This window comes from Ctenocephalides felis, unplaced genomic scaffold (genome assembly GCF_003426905.1).
Source record: "Ctenocephalides felis isolate EL2017-DRISC unplaced genomic scaffold, ASM342690v1 CF-g0.4_SCAFFOLD_03571, whole genome shotgun sequence".
NCBI classification, from domain to species: domain Eukaryota; kingdom Metazoa; phylum Arthropoda; class Insecta; order Siphonaptera; family Pulicidae; genus Ctenocephalides; species Ctenocephalides felis.
The window spans coordinates 57,632,496-57,647,765 of NW_020539725.1; the positions used below are offsets into that span (position 1 = coordinate 57,632,496).

Genomic DNA, 15,270 nt, shown 5'->3' on the forward strand with positions numbered 1-15,270 from the left:
ATTTCCATACAAAACTTTGATTGAGTTGCGCTCCATCTAAAAGATAATATTAAGAGCTAAACCTTTCAGAGAATTGTTTTTTACCAATTTGGAATCATTTGTGCCCTTGGGAGCAAGGAAATTCGAAAATGTCCATATTAAGGACCACCCTAATATACATATATATACACACATATATATATATCATCACTTGTATATAAATATTTATATCATCATGTACTTATATATGTAGTTTTCAGAAAATGCACATACAACGTGATGGAATTCGTAAACAACACTAATTTATAAAAAAATTATCGAAGTAAATTTCTCACGTTTTGTACAAAAATTTTCCATGCACATAAATAGCTTCCTTCAACTATAAAAAAGTATGCATTTAAAATTTTATGTTTAAATCTGGGTAGTAGTCTTTTAGGTTTAGATCTAGATAGTTTACAAAATGATCTCAAAATTTCTTTTTTGTGTAGTTTTAATTTTATTGCATTTGGAAATTTATGTTTTATGTCAAAAATTAGTAACTATTCCCCAAGGAACTTTAGAAGGCATCGAGTTGACAAATGAAAATGGCAAAAATTTTACTGGATATCGAGGTGTACCTTATGCTAAACCGCCACTTGGAGATTTAAAATTTAAGGTAATAATAGTATTTAGTAAAAAAATCTAAATGTAAATAAGTATATACATATATAATTTATAATGAATGATTTTTTTTCATTGGGTTTTATTCAGGTTTATGTCATTTACTATCTAACTTGTAATAGGCAGCCTTTTGGAAAATATTGGAATTTGAAAAGCATATTTGACATTTTATTGCAATTGAAAAGGAATCAAATTTTGTTGCAAATTTACATAAAGTATCTTCCATTAAAATATAAAAAAATGAATAGGCAATAACATACTCAAAACTCAAAAATAAAAGTTTTATTTTTACTTTTGCAGCCTACACAACCTGCAGAACCTTGGGAAGGTATCTACAATGCAACTATTGAAGGAAATATTTGCAAAGGAGCAAATATATTCACAGGAGAAATACAAGGTAATTAACATCCAATCACAAGAGTAACTCAAATTGATATTCAACTAAATATTACTATTTCTTATACTTTTATTTAGGAGAAGAGGATTGTTTATTCCTAAACATATACGTCCCAGAAACATCATCGGATGAACCACTTCCAGTATTTTTCTGGATTTACTCCGGAGGATTTATTTATATGTCTGGAAATGCTGATAAAAATGGTCCTGAGTATTTGATGGATTACGATGTAATTTTTGTGACTTTTAATTATCGGTTGGGACCACTCGGATTTTTGAACTTGGAATTAGCTGATTGTCCTGGAAATATGGGTTTGATGGACCAGGTAGTAAAACTATGAAAGAAATCTATAAAATTAAAATTATCAATAGTAATAAATTTTATCATCCGAATTCTTTGATAGGTTTAAAATTAATTGCTTTTGTGGACGATTTTGAAATATTTTTTGAACTATGATATTTGATTTTCATTGCAGGTTATGGCATTGAAATGGGTAAATGATAATATCGAATATTTTGGAGGTGATCCATCAAGAATAACAATTGGAGGTGCAGCAAGTGCACATTATTTAATGTTGTCAGATATGACATCTGGTCTTTTTCAAAGGGCTATTGTTGAAGGTGGAAGTGCTCTGAATCCATGGGCGTTTCAAGAATATCATATGGAGGTTTAGAATTGATTTATATTATAAACTAGTTGTGTATGGCATCGTGCCTTAAGGCAAATTGCTGGAACTTCCCGTACCAAAAATTTTTTTTTTTAAAAAGATCAACATTTTTGAAAAAAAATTACTCTGAAAAAATTAGATTTTTGAGAAACTATCAATTTTTGACAAAAATTTACTTTCTTTTGAAGAAAAAAGACTTTTTGAAGAAAAATTTATTTTGAAATATTTTGGAAATTCTGAACTTTTTTTCAAAGCAATCGTACTGCTAAACTGCATATCGAAGCGCGTAAGCGCCGCGTCACCGTCTAACGGATAAACATTGGTACGGAACCCATAAGAATGTAAACAAAATTTATACTTATTGTTAAAATCTCTATAAAATATCTGATAATTTGATGTGCATATGTCTAATGATAATTTTTGACCGCCAAATGGCATTTTTTTTCACTTTTTTATTAGATTTCCGAAACCGCTAGACCTGCCTTCATGAAAATTTGATCAGTTTTTTATCTTGTTAATACAAGTATAATGTTTTTTGAATTATTCAAATTGAACGCTCCGTTCTCTTAAAAACTGAGTTACCGTTTTGGGCACTTTTTGCCCCATATCTTCAGAACGGCTAGACCTGCCTTCGCTAAAAACTAATCAGCACGTTTCCTTATCAATACGAATCGAATGTTTTTCAGTTCAGAAAACTTTGAAAGTTTTAAAACGTAAAGATATATAAAAAATTTCATTTTCGATTTTTTTGCAATTACTATAACTTGCCTTACGGAAAGTTAATAATAATTATTTTAAATAAATTCCAAATAGAGCACTTTACTAGTTTGTTGCAAATTTCAACTGCTAATATTGTTACGCAAAAAATAGAAGTCAATAAACTTTAGAGAATCGCGTTCTTCTTTACTTTTTTTTTCAAGATATGTGTTTATCTTTACTCATATTGTAATATATGATAGTATTATCACGTACAACATTTATCATTTACCAATAAGATTTTCTTCAATTTTTTCTTATTTTTAGCGAGCATTCCAATTGACTGCAGGAATCGGCTACAATACAACAGATCCTGAAGAAGCTTTGCAATATTTAAAAAATGCTCCTGTGGACGATTTATATTCGGTGCAAATGCCTCGAGAAGTACCAGGACAATTAATAGAAAATTACATTTTTGTCCCTACTGTTGAAAAGGTATTTCCTACTCATGAACCGTTTTTGCCGGAATCGCCACTCTCTAGAATGGAGTCAGGTAAGTAATTATCATTTTTGTGGAAATATTATTTGTAGTTATTAAAAATATTACATATATTATATTTACTTCTTGTTGATTATAATAAAAAAATTGAAAAAATAGGAGTAATGTATTTTTTTCACCATCCAGTTTTAAGACCACGTGATCATTTGGTGAGGGCTTTTATATATGTAGTGTCAGTCATATATTTTGTCTAAAACTTCTTTCTAAAATAACAAAAAAGCTTAACTTTAAGCTTTATATTTTACCAACAAATACATAATTTTATTTCTTCTTAGAAAATTTCAACAAAGTTCCTCTGTTGACCGGATTCAACAACGGCGAAGGAATCATGTTTTTCATGTACATAAACTTCAACCCTGATTTACTTGAAGAATTTGAAGCTGATTTCCAACAATTTATACCACACGACTTAAACATTGAGTTAAATACAACAGAAGCCCAAAATCTTTCTGATCAAATGAGAGACTTTTACTTCCAAAACAAAACTGTTCCAGAAGATCTCCACGGTTTTGTAGATATTATGGGTGATAACTGGATTTTAAGAGGTGTAGATAAACATGTTAAGTTGACTTTGGAAAATTCTACTGAACCAGTTTATTATTTTGAATATTATTTTGCTGTTGCTCCACCGACTTATGGAATTTATGGTGATTTTAATCAAACTAGAGCCGCTCATGGTGACGAGTTGGCAAATTTTTTGAGTGGAACTTGGATGGATTTGGCGACTGATATTCCAAGTGTCGTTTTGAATCAACAAAGAGTTTTGGAAATGTGGACCAACTTTATTAAATTTGGGTAAGTAAATAAAACATTTTATTATACTAACGGAAACATTGAACAGAAGTTACCAAATTGGTATCACGTTGAGGTCACCATTTTCGCAAATTTATTTTAGCAATAACAATTTGTTGGTTTACTCATTTGGCTGTCTAGATTTACACAATTACCAAACTTTCTTATAAGTTTTATTCAATTTTGGTTTATTTTTTAGTGATCCAACTCCCGAAGTTACGGATATTTTACCAGTAAAATGGTTACCAGCCACAAGTGAATCTTTGAACTATTTGTCGATAAATGAAACATTTTCTATGGGTGTTTATCCTGAACAAGAACGAATGGAATTTTGGGAAAATGTTGAGGCACAAATAGAATCTGGGGATCTATAATATAAAAACTTTGTATTATTTGAAACCGAAATTTTATTGAATACCTCACCCAAATTTTTTTCTTGGTTTGTATAAATAAGTCAAAAATATTTCTGACTCAGATATGTATTAATTTTTAACAAATTTCTAACTTAAAACTTACTGCATGTAACTTAAAATTAAATTAATTTTAATAATACTATTATCATGTAACTAGCAAAAAATTTAATACATTAAATTTTATGGATATATACATACCATTCCCAGCATATATAATTACCGAATATTACATTAAAAATATTACACTTTTTATCTAATATAATTACTATGTATTTGATAAGGAAAACTCAATCTAGAGAATTGTTTTTGCTGTTGTATTTGATATTGATATGTCAAATGAACAACAGTAATTCACAGTGTAAATAATTTTATTTGATATAAATGTATTTAATTTTTATTTTAATCTAATTTTAATTTAAATATATATAGTTTTATTTATAAAAAAATATTTTTTTTATGATCGAAAAGAAATTTTTATTTATGTTTATGAGTGTGTGTTTTGGCTATGATTTACATTATTTTTGAGCTAGTATAAAATTAAACCATATTATATTTTGGATATATAATAACATTTTATAATGTGTGATCCATTACTAAAAACAACAACATATGGAATTCTGAAAGGCAAGAAAGTTGTAAACGAAAATGGTAAAATTTACTATAGTTACACAGGTATACCCTATGCAAAATCTCCTGTAAATGATCTCAGATTCAAGGTATAATAAATTTTAACAAAAGTATTATGTTGGTATTATAATAAAATTAATATTAATATATTTTAGCCACCACAAAAACTTGATCCTTGGAATGGTGTTTTTGACGCCACTCAGTATGGAAATAATTGTGCTGCTGGGAAATGGTTTTTGAAATCAGCTGGGGGTAATAATTAGTAAAAAATTAAAATAGAAACAAAGTATGTATGTATGTTTATGAATTATTACTGTTTTTTACCAGGTTGCGAAGATTGCCTTTACTTAAATATCTATGTCCCACAAAACACTTCAGAAAATCCTTTGCCAGTAATGTTTTGGATTCATGGAGGAGCATTTGTGGTCGGATCAGGAAATTCTGATATACATGGTCCTGATTATTTAATAGAATATGATATTATCTTAGTAACTATTAATTATCGTCTAGGACCACTTGGTTTTCTTAATTTGGAAATCGAAGATGCGCCTGGGAATGTTGGATTGATGGATCAAGTAAGAATAGAATTGTAATAAAAAGTTGTTTTTGGTACTTTTCGAAGACCAGTTATTATCTATCATCAGAGAAAATGAATGATATTTTATCCTCTAGAATTATTTGATCGTATACAAAATATCAATGTCAATTATTTTTTTGAAGGTTGCAGCCCTAAAATGGGTAAATGAAAATATTGCAACCTTTAGTGGAGACCCAAAAAATATTACAATTTGTGGAGCAACTGCTGGAGCTGCAAGTGTACATTATCACATTTTGTCACAACTTACCAAAGGTTTATTCCACAAGGCTATAGCACAAAGTGGAAGTGCTTTTAATCCCTGGGCTTTCCAAAAAAATCCTGTTAAGGTATATAAAAAATTAGTCCTATTGTCAACTATTATTGAATGGTATTACTTTCAGTTTCAATAATTTCTACTTTTCAGAATGCACTTCGACTATGCAAAACCTTAGGCCTTACCACAAACAACCCTCAAGAAGCCTTGGATTTTTTGAAAAACCTACCAGTAGAAACATTGTTAAATACCAAATTACCCCAAGAAATTGATGGTCAACTGCTGGATGACTTCGTGTTTGTACCTTCGATTGAAAAAACATTTCCAGAACAAGATTCGTACTTAACTGACTTGCCAATATCAATAATAAATTCAGGAAAATTCCACAAAGTTCCATTGTTGACAGGTTACAACAGTGCCGAAGGCAATCTATTTTTCATGTACTTAAAAACAGATCCAGATTTATTAAATAAATTTGAAGCTGATTTTGAAAGATTTATACCAACTGACTTAGAATTACCTTTGCGATCACAAAAATCTATTGCACTGGGTGAAGCAATCAGGGAATTTTATTTCCAAAACAAAACCATATCAGAAAATATGCAGAATTTTGTAGATGTTTTAAGTGATAATTGGTTTACACGTGGAATTGATGAGCAAGTAAAGTTAACTGTTAAAAATCAGGAAGAACCAGTTTTTTATTATGTTTATAATTTTGATGAAAATTCTCCAAGTCGGAAAGTTTTTGGTGATTTTGGAATAAAAGGCGGTGGTCATGCTGATGAATTGGGTAATATATTTAAAGCCAAAAGTGCAAATTTTGGGAAGGAAACACCAAATGCTGTGTTGGTTCAGAGAAGGATGCTGGAGATGTGGACTAATTTTACCAAATTTGGGTATGTAAAATGATATGATATTTATATTATATTAGAAATTACCAATAGTTTCACAAATGCCACATGAGCAATAAATCAAATACTTTAGGAAATAACTTTAATCATTTCTTAAATGACGATGCATTTAGATTTTGAAATAAAATAATTTAATATCATTATTATATCCCTAATAGCATACAATAAGTATGCATATGAAAATTTAATTTTTCACATTTATTTATTTCAAGTTTTTATTTAGTTTGAAATATTTATTCACAATGTAGTCATAAAATAAAATCTCATAATATTTTTTTCCATATTTGGTCTTGTTTACAAGAGAGAAGGTAAATACTCGAGAATTTATTTTTACAAACTATTTTTTTAATTTATAAATATATTGCACTTAATGGTTTCAGAGCTGATTTATTACTTTATATTAACATTTCTATGAAATTACGAGAAAACTAAGAAATACTAATTAATTTCTATAATTTTAGAAATCCTACACCTACTATTACGGATACACTTCCAATAAAATGGGAACCTGCATCCAAAGAAAAAATGAATTTTCTTCTAATTGACACCGATTTAAATCTGAGTACTGACCCACTAAAAAGTCGTATGCAATTTTGGAAAAAAATAAAATAATTAAATTACTTATACCAACAATAATTTACATAACAATAGTATAGGAATATTAATAATCATTCACAATTCTTTGTTGCCTTTTTAGTAAATTTAATTCCTTACAAAACCAACGTCTACTAATAAAAAAGTATTTGTTTGGAATTTGAATTTTTTGAAAATTTAATCATATCTAAATGTTTGATTGACTTGTAAATTAATTATAATATTATGTAAAGTGTAATTTTATAATTATTACATTTTTTTAATATTGGTTTATTTATTGCTAAAATTATTTATATTAACTAATTCAATAATAATGAATATATGCATTTTGTGGTCTAATATTTTTATTTTTGTTATAGAAAAATCACAAAAAATTACATTGAACTTTGTGAACTCCAATAATCAAATTTCACGAATAATCACTTTTTTATATTTCTATCACAATTTGATCATCTCTTAAGTATTTCAGTTGGTGCCAAAATAACGTCTAAAACATGTTCAATAAATTTGTTGCAATTTTGCTTTTTGTAAGTAATGTTTGTTATATAAAATGTGATTCACCGACAATAATACTGCCACAAGGAGAATTAGTTGGTCAAGTTTTGATCAATGTCAATGGAAAGGAATATTATAGTTTTACGGGTATCCCTTATGCTAAACCTCCTTTAGGAGAACTTAGATTTAGGGTAAGTCATTTTTTACTTTATGTTATTTATATAAATGTTTTATTATGATGTAAAATTATTTTTACAATTTTATTAGCCACCACAAAAGGCAGTACCATGGGAAGGCATTTTGGATGCCACTTTACCAGGAAATATGTGTTTGCCTTTTAATGTGTCAGTATTTCGTAATGAAATTGGAGGTAATTTCATATATATACACATTTTTAATTTATTTCTTTGATTTATATTTGTATTTTGCAGCGAATACAAATATAACCACTGCTTGATATCAAGCTGTCCGGCATTGAACTTGAAACTCTGTGGTTGCAAGACGGATTCTCTTACCATAGATCCACGAACAATATAAATTTACATTTGACTATTTTTATTACAACACTAGTATATTGATCACATTCCCAACTGTATTGATTTTTATTAACTTCCCGTAGGGTAAGTTATAGTAATCGCAAAAAAATCGAAAATGAAAATTTTTGCATTTCTCGACGTTTCAAAACCTTCTGAACATTTTGGCATACCTTAGAAAAAATGGATGTATGTGTGTGTGTGTGTGTGTGTGTGTGTGTATGTATGTATGTATGTATGTATGTGTGTGTATGTATGTGCGGATACAAATTTTCGTCGACGATTTTGGGAACACGGATCAACCGATTTGAATAATTCAAAAAACATTCGATTCGTATTGATAAGGAGACGTGCTGATTAGTTTTTGGCAAAGGCAGGTCTAGCCGTTCCGAAGATACGGGGCAAAAAGTGCCAAGAACGGTACCTCCGTTTTTAAGAGAACGGAGCGTCCGATTTGAATAATTCAAAAAACATTTTACTTGTATTGACAAGATGTAGCATTGATCAAATTTTCATGGAGGCAGGTCTAGCGGTTTCGGAGATCTAATGAAAAAAGTAAAAAATAATGCCATTCGGCGGTTAAAAATTATCATTAGACATATGCACATCAAATTATCAGATATTTTATAGAGATTTTAACAATAAGTATATTTTTTTTTTACATTTTTATGGGTTCCGTACCAATGCTTATGCGTTAGACGGCGGCGCGGCACATGCGCGCTTTGACATTTCGTCTCTATGCAGTTCAAGCAGTGCGATTGCTTTGAAAAAAAGTTCAGAATTTCCAAAATATGTCAAAATGAAGAAAACATTTTTTTCAAAAAAATTTTTTGTATCCAAAAAAAAATTTTTTTTTCAAAAAAAAATTTTTTTTTCATATAAATTTTTTTTTTCAAAAAAAAGTAATTTTTTGTCAAATTTATAGTTTCTCAGAAATCTTATTTTTTTTTAATTAATTTTTTTTCAAAAATGTTAATCGTTTTTAAAAAAATAATAATTTTTGGTACGGGAAGTTCCAGCAATTTGCCTTAAGGCACGATGCCCTAATTGCCTTAAGACAGAATTCCACTTACAGCTAGTTATTACATTTATTATATACTAGCTGACCCGGCAAACGTTGTTTTGCTAAATAAGGTATATTCTAGACAATTTCTAGAGAATCAAAAATATTAATACCTTAAGTGTATAAGGATGTGTTGTTTGAATGCTATATACAATGAAGTATTATAAAAACAATAAACCCCATTGGTTCCGGATAATCCGAAGTCCGGATAATCCGAAGTCCGGATAATCCGAAGTCCGGATAATCCGAAGTCCGGATAATCCGAAGTCCGGATAATCCGAAGTCCGGATAATCCGAAGTCCGGATAATCCGAAGTCCGGATAATCCGAAGTCAGGATAATCCGAAGTCCGGATAATCCGAAGTCCGGATAATCCAAATTCCGGATAATCCGAATTCCGGATAATCCGAATTCCGGATAATCCGAATTCCGGATGATCGGAATTCCGGATAATCGGAATTCCGGATAATCGGAATTCCGGAAAATCCGAATTCCGGATAATCGGAATTCCGGATAATCCGAATTCCGGATAATCCGAATTCCGGATAATCCGAATTCCGGATAATCCGAATTCCGGATAATCGAAATTCCGGATAATCGGAATTCCGGATAATCGGAATTTCGGATAATCGGAATTCCGGATAATCGGAATTCCGGATAATCCGAATTCCGGATAATCCGAATTCCGGATAATCCGAATTCCGGATAATCTATTCTGCGATAAATTCTGGAAAATTATAACTGGAAAAATGTTATTCGACAAAAGGTCCATTTGATCGATACCAAATTTAGGTTCTGAATTTAAATAACATAAATAAAAAATAATATAACAACCTAGAAAATGTTTTATAAATACCAATGAGCATATAATTATACAAATAAGATCTTTCAGAGCACCGTGTTTGAGAAAAATATGCCAAAAATGCATTTTCATATTAACATATCGAAAAAGTTTATATTTTGAGTCTCTAGTAACACTTGGGGCCCGTTTACTAACGTTTTTGTATATAAATAAAACTACAAACAAAACTACTTACTACAAATTTATCACAAATAAATAATATTCGCGTAAAACATCCTATTAAACGTAATTGAACATCATCTGTCAAAAGCGTTTGACATTTCACGAAATTGCCACCGTCCATTGTTCTATTTAAATTACGCTTCTACAAAAATTTTCAAATTATAAATGTAAAGTTTCTACACGGATTTGAAATAATTTCTCACCTTTTGGACATTCTCTGGATTGGCACGAATTTTTCAAGACTAAGACTGGCCAAATCGATTCAGCCGTTTTCGAGTTTTATTCGGACATTTGAAAGAGAGCTCCATTTTTATATATAAGATTATTATTTATTTCAGCGTGTGCAGTCATCACCATTTTCATACCAAGGCGCAATCCACATCTACTTACTTCTACAAATTAAGAGGTGGGTCACATACATCATTATATACATATTTGTATTATTTATATAGATAGACCAATATACTCGTATCTAATATGAAAAAAATATAGACAATTATTTAATTATACGTTTCGACACTTGATATGTGCCACTATTCAGCTAAAATAATATAAAACAAGAATAAATTGAGTAACAAAAAATAGCATAAACAAATGGAAGGGACTCAAATTATAGAAATCGTAGAAACACAACCTTATAAAGAGATTTTTTGTTTTTAAATAAAAAAACTGACATTGAAGATATAGCTGAATGAAATAATTTATTCTTAAACGTATAAATGATTAATTAAATTAATAATTGTTTAAGAATATTAATTTCTTTTTTCAGTTCGAAGTATTGGTCGTCTATTCAATACAAATTTGTTTTATCGTTGAAAAAACTATATATTCAGTTTTTTTATATTTGATATATATATAATAAATTGTTTTTTTTAAATAAAAGAAGTTACAACTATCACATTCATCAATTAATTCAAACTTCATCAAATTCATCAAAATTTTGACGAATCTGAAATTAGAACATATGTGATTCTTGTAAGAATTGAATATCTCGAATATTCTTTTGAAATGTTCTTAACACGTTAATCGCCACGAATATTTCAGAAATATTTCTTTGTGGGTTTTGGTCACTTTATTAGATAAATTAGTTAAAAATGTATCAAAGAAACAGAATGTATCGAAGAAAATTTGTTTTTACCAAAATTCCTGGAAAAAATTATTTGTTATGTCGCACATATTTGACTGACTTGTCCAAAACTGAAATCGTGTATGTCTGACATAACTCATGTAGAACTTTTTAGCGTCAGACGCATATGACTGACATGGCGAATAACGTGTTAAAATTAAATATATGATATTAAGCACAAAAATACAGGTCCAATACGATCCAAATAACTCAGTAAATAGTATTTTCTTAGATTAGAATATATACATACAGTATTTCCAAAATTTATAAACAATATTTATCTAAACAATTTTTTATCATGTATTGTTTAAAATTAAATGTGATTGACGAGGCGATGATTTGAAATTGTCTGCCGATAGTATTAGTTGATAAAAGTCTATTATATTATTTAAGATACTTTTGTGACATGTAAATTGTGATATTTAGGCTGGATATAAAATTTTATTTTGTACATATCAATATGATTTTATCAGACTTTTCATTTTATGCATATATTCAATGTTTTGTTAATAAAAATATCTGAAAGGTAAAATGTTGTTTCACTAATCATTTATATTAGACGATTTCAAAAATTTAAAAGCCAGTCGATGTGGAAAAAGAACTTGACTTTTAGCAGAAAAGTACTAAATCATTTGTTTATGTTTTTGCAAAAAATCTTGATTCGATTTGGAAAATTCAAGAACTGTTTGAAACATATCATTGGATTATCGTTTGGTAAAGATCTACATGGCCAAATTATTATTTGTTGAATTTTTTCTGGCGATTTTGATGAAACTTTATATAACGATAGATTTTGTAGTCTGAAATTTCATGCAAAAATATATAGGCCTACGAACGATAAGCGGTTAAATTATAAATAATCGTCAAAGTTTAGATTAAAGGATTCTAATCAGAATCTATAAATCTAAAACACAAATTGGATATCGTATTGATTATTTTTTAATTAAAACAAAGATTATAATTTCGAAAAGAACAGTTGAACATTTTACCCAAATAGCTGAAAATTAATTTTTGTTGATTAAAATTATTATCGGAATTATTATCTGGCCTTAAGGCAAAATGCTGCAGTTTAATAATTTTTATTTTGATTTTCTTAAATAAATAATTATGGACTTTATATAATGAAGTAACCTGCACATGGACAAATAAAAATTATTTGAAAGTAAAAATTCCACATTGAAAAATATTATTTCCTAAAATCTCAATATATAATCTGAGGCACTTAAATTAATAACGATACTATAATTACTATTATTACCCTATAATACTAATTACCTATAATTAATATTATTATTATTTGTTACAATTTTGAATATAACCGCCATTTTGAAAAAAACGATTTTTTTTGGGATGGTAATGCTGTTTTCCTCTTCATGTTAAATCGTCTTTGCGAAATGTCGTTCTGTAAACAATCATGGACGTTACAAGTGGTATGTGTCAATTTTGTTATAAAAAACGTGCTTAAAATGAGTGTTAGTGATGGTTTTAGTGCATTATACATGGGCATCGACATAATTAACACAATATGCAGGTATTATAACATTTTATTTAAGTTGAATACGGCATATATTTGCAGAATCATGTTTTTACAATTTTGCACAATATATTAGGTTTGTACTGATGGCGAGGATGTTGGCGGAGGGTGAGTCATTTAAATTTCTTTCTATAGATATAAACGGAGTTGATATCAAGGATTTAGTATTATGTGCAATTTATGTTGCATAAATTGCATTATATTTGCCAAAACATGTCATTTTATAAAGTGAAATAATATATTTTGACAGGACTCGTCTCAAAATTTGACATTTCAAGGATCGTGTCACGTGATTGTAATAGATAAACTTAAATAATAGATTTCTTTAGTTTATTTTGATATGATGCTTGGTTTCATGGAGTAAATTGAACGAAGCAATTTGTGTAATTTAAATTTTTACCAAAATGACTAAATTTGTATAACGTCCAAGATATTCAAACAAAACGTTTGTCGGCAGGAAAGTTTAGTTGACATTTTATGTCAAATATTGAAATATCTTTTGTCGCATCGACAAATCTTTTCAGATATTTTCTTCTCTTAGATATTAGAATATAATATATTTAAATAAACGTTTTTCTTTCTTGATATTTACGTTCAGAGAGCTAGGAAAAACGGTTCTACTTTCCGACGCGATGGCGCTGTTATCGCCATTCAAATTAATGGCGCCGAATTTGAAATGAAAATTAATGATTTGTAATATTCTAAATTTTGCATTATAATCGTATTATGTTTAGTATATACATTTTCTTTAGTTTGAGCACGGAATATTTATTGGATTAAATTTACATTTATTAGATTTAAATAGATTCACAGGATTTAACAATATTAAATTGAAGTCCACAATGAGTGTGTTGTGTGTTCACAATTCTTAAGATAAAAAACCATAATCGAAATACAAAACAATGAAGAATTGCTTGAATAATTCATTGTCTTGATTTTTATGAGGCTTGATGATTATATCTTCATTTAGAGCATCTTCAAAAAATGAAGTCCTGTATATCCATTGATTCACAGACTTTCCTAAAAAATTTGAATCAAACTGAAAATCAAAAATTTTGATCGAAAATGAAATCGTGTATTAGAAACCTTATTGAAGCATTGACATGCTTATGAAATCTTTGAAGCAAAAACTAATAAAAAGCTTAGAAGTGAAACAGAGTTGTAAAAAATCTAATCGATAAATTTGGTTATTTTGCATTCAGTGTTGTAATGTTTAATATCAATACCATGACACTTTTTTTGCCAATTGTAAAATTCGATAGCTTTTCTTTTCTGATATATTTCAATTCTTCAATTACATTTTGATTGAAATGCTGTTTTATAAAAAAACAAGATTTTAAAACTGTGCTCGAAGAATTTTAATCACGAAAAAATATCATGTTACTAAACTAAGTTCAACCTTGGTTAATTGTAAATTTGTATTTACTCCCCAATTTGATAAATTTTATCTTCTTACATATTTAAAAGTTGTATGTTTAAATTGAAACAGATAATTTATATAACATTTTATTCAATATCTTTATAAAATGTAAATTTACGTCTAACAATTTTTTTATTCCACTACATTATTGCCTTAGGGTATACAAAACATATATTATTAAATGCTATCTTTTTTGCTAATCTGTCTATATGTATATATTAAACTTAATAATATGAGACGAATAATAATATTTTATTTTAGCAATAATATAATTAATAAATAATTATAAGTAGGAACCCTTAAGAATCTTAACTTATTGTTATTAGAAATCAGTACGTATATTCAGACGTTGTTCCCACAAAAATTTTCAAACATTGTCACTCATTGCAATGTTAGTTAGATAGAAAGAGAATTTAAATACAAAATTATAGTATCCATTGCTTATTATATAGTGACCGTTAATTAATGACTCTGGAATCATATAAGAATAAGAAAATTTCATAACAAATTATTTATAAAAATTATTCATTAAACTTTATATCCATTTCATTTCAGACTTTGTTTCACAAAACACAATTTAAATTAAAAACTACCAATTATCATCATTCATGCACAAAAGGTCATTCACAACATCAAAAATTCAGTTCAATTTAATGTTCAGCAACAGCTTTCCATTTTCTTCTTGTTTTCTTGCACGGCTCTCTTATTATTCAGGAAACTAAGATATTGGGTTAATCTTAAAACAGCTATTAACGAAGCAAGCAACATATTCTTTGGACATCTTCCTTGTTCAAATTTTAATTGCTCTGCAACATTCCTGTAAACCCTACGAGCAACCTTGTTACTCAAATGACCAACGTTTGCACAGTATGAAGCACCCTATCAGTTTCCAAAGGTGTGTTACAGACGATCCATCATCATTTTCAGCTT

At 28.5% G+C, this 15,270-nt stretch overlaps 1 protein-coding gene and 1 long non-coding RNA gene across 2 annotated transcripts; both read left to right on the forward strand.

Annotated features, from left to right (window-relative positions):
• The first annotated feature begins 595 nt into the window (after positions 1-595).
• Positions 596-1,202, forward strand: LOC113385476. Its single transcript, XR_003368001.1, has 3 exons — positions 596-634; positions 940-1,036; positions 1,114-1,202. It is a non-coding gene; the product is annotated as an uncharacterized LOC113385476 (long non-coding RNA).
• Positions 1,203-4,985: 3,783 nt separating this feature from the next.
• LOC113385014 (juvenile hormone esterase-like) lies at positions 4,986-7,485 on the forward strand. The gene is made up of 5 exons (XM_026622810.1): positions 4,986-5,042; positions 5,118-5,365; positions 5,511-5,714; positions 5,792-6,537; positions 7,014-7,485. Exons 2-5 carry the CDS (start codon positions 5,186-5,188, stop codon positions 7,162-7,164), a joined length of 1,281 nt encoding a protein of 426 aa, XP_026478595.1. The 5' UTR covers positions 4,986-5,042; positions 5,118-5,185; the 3' UTR covers positions 7,165-7,485.
• Positions 7,486-15,270: the final 7,785 nt, after the last annotated feature.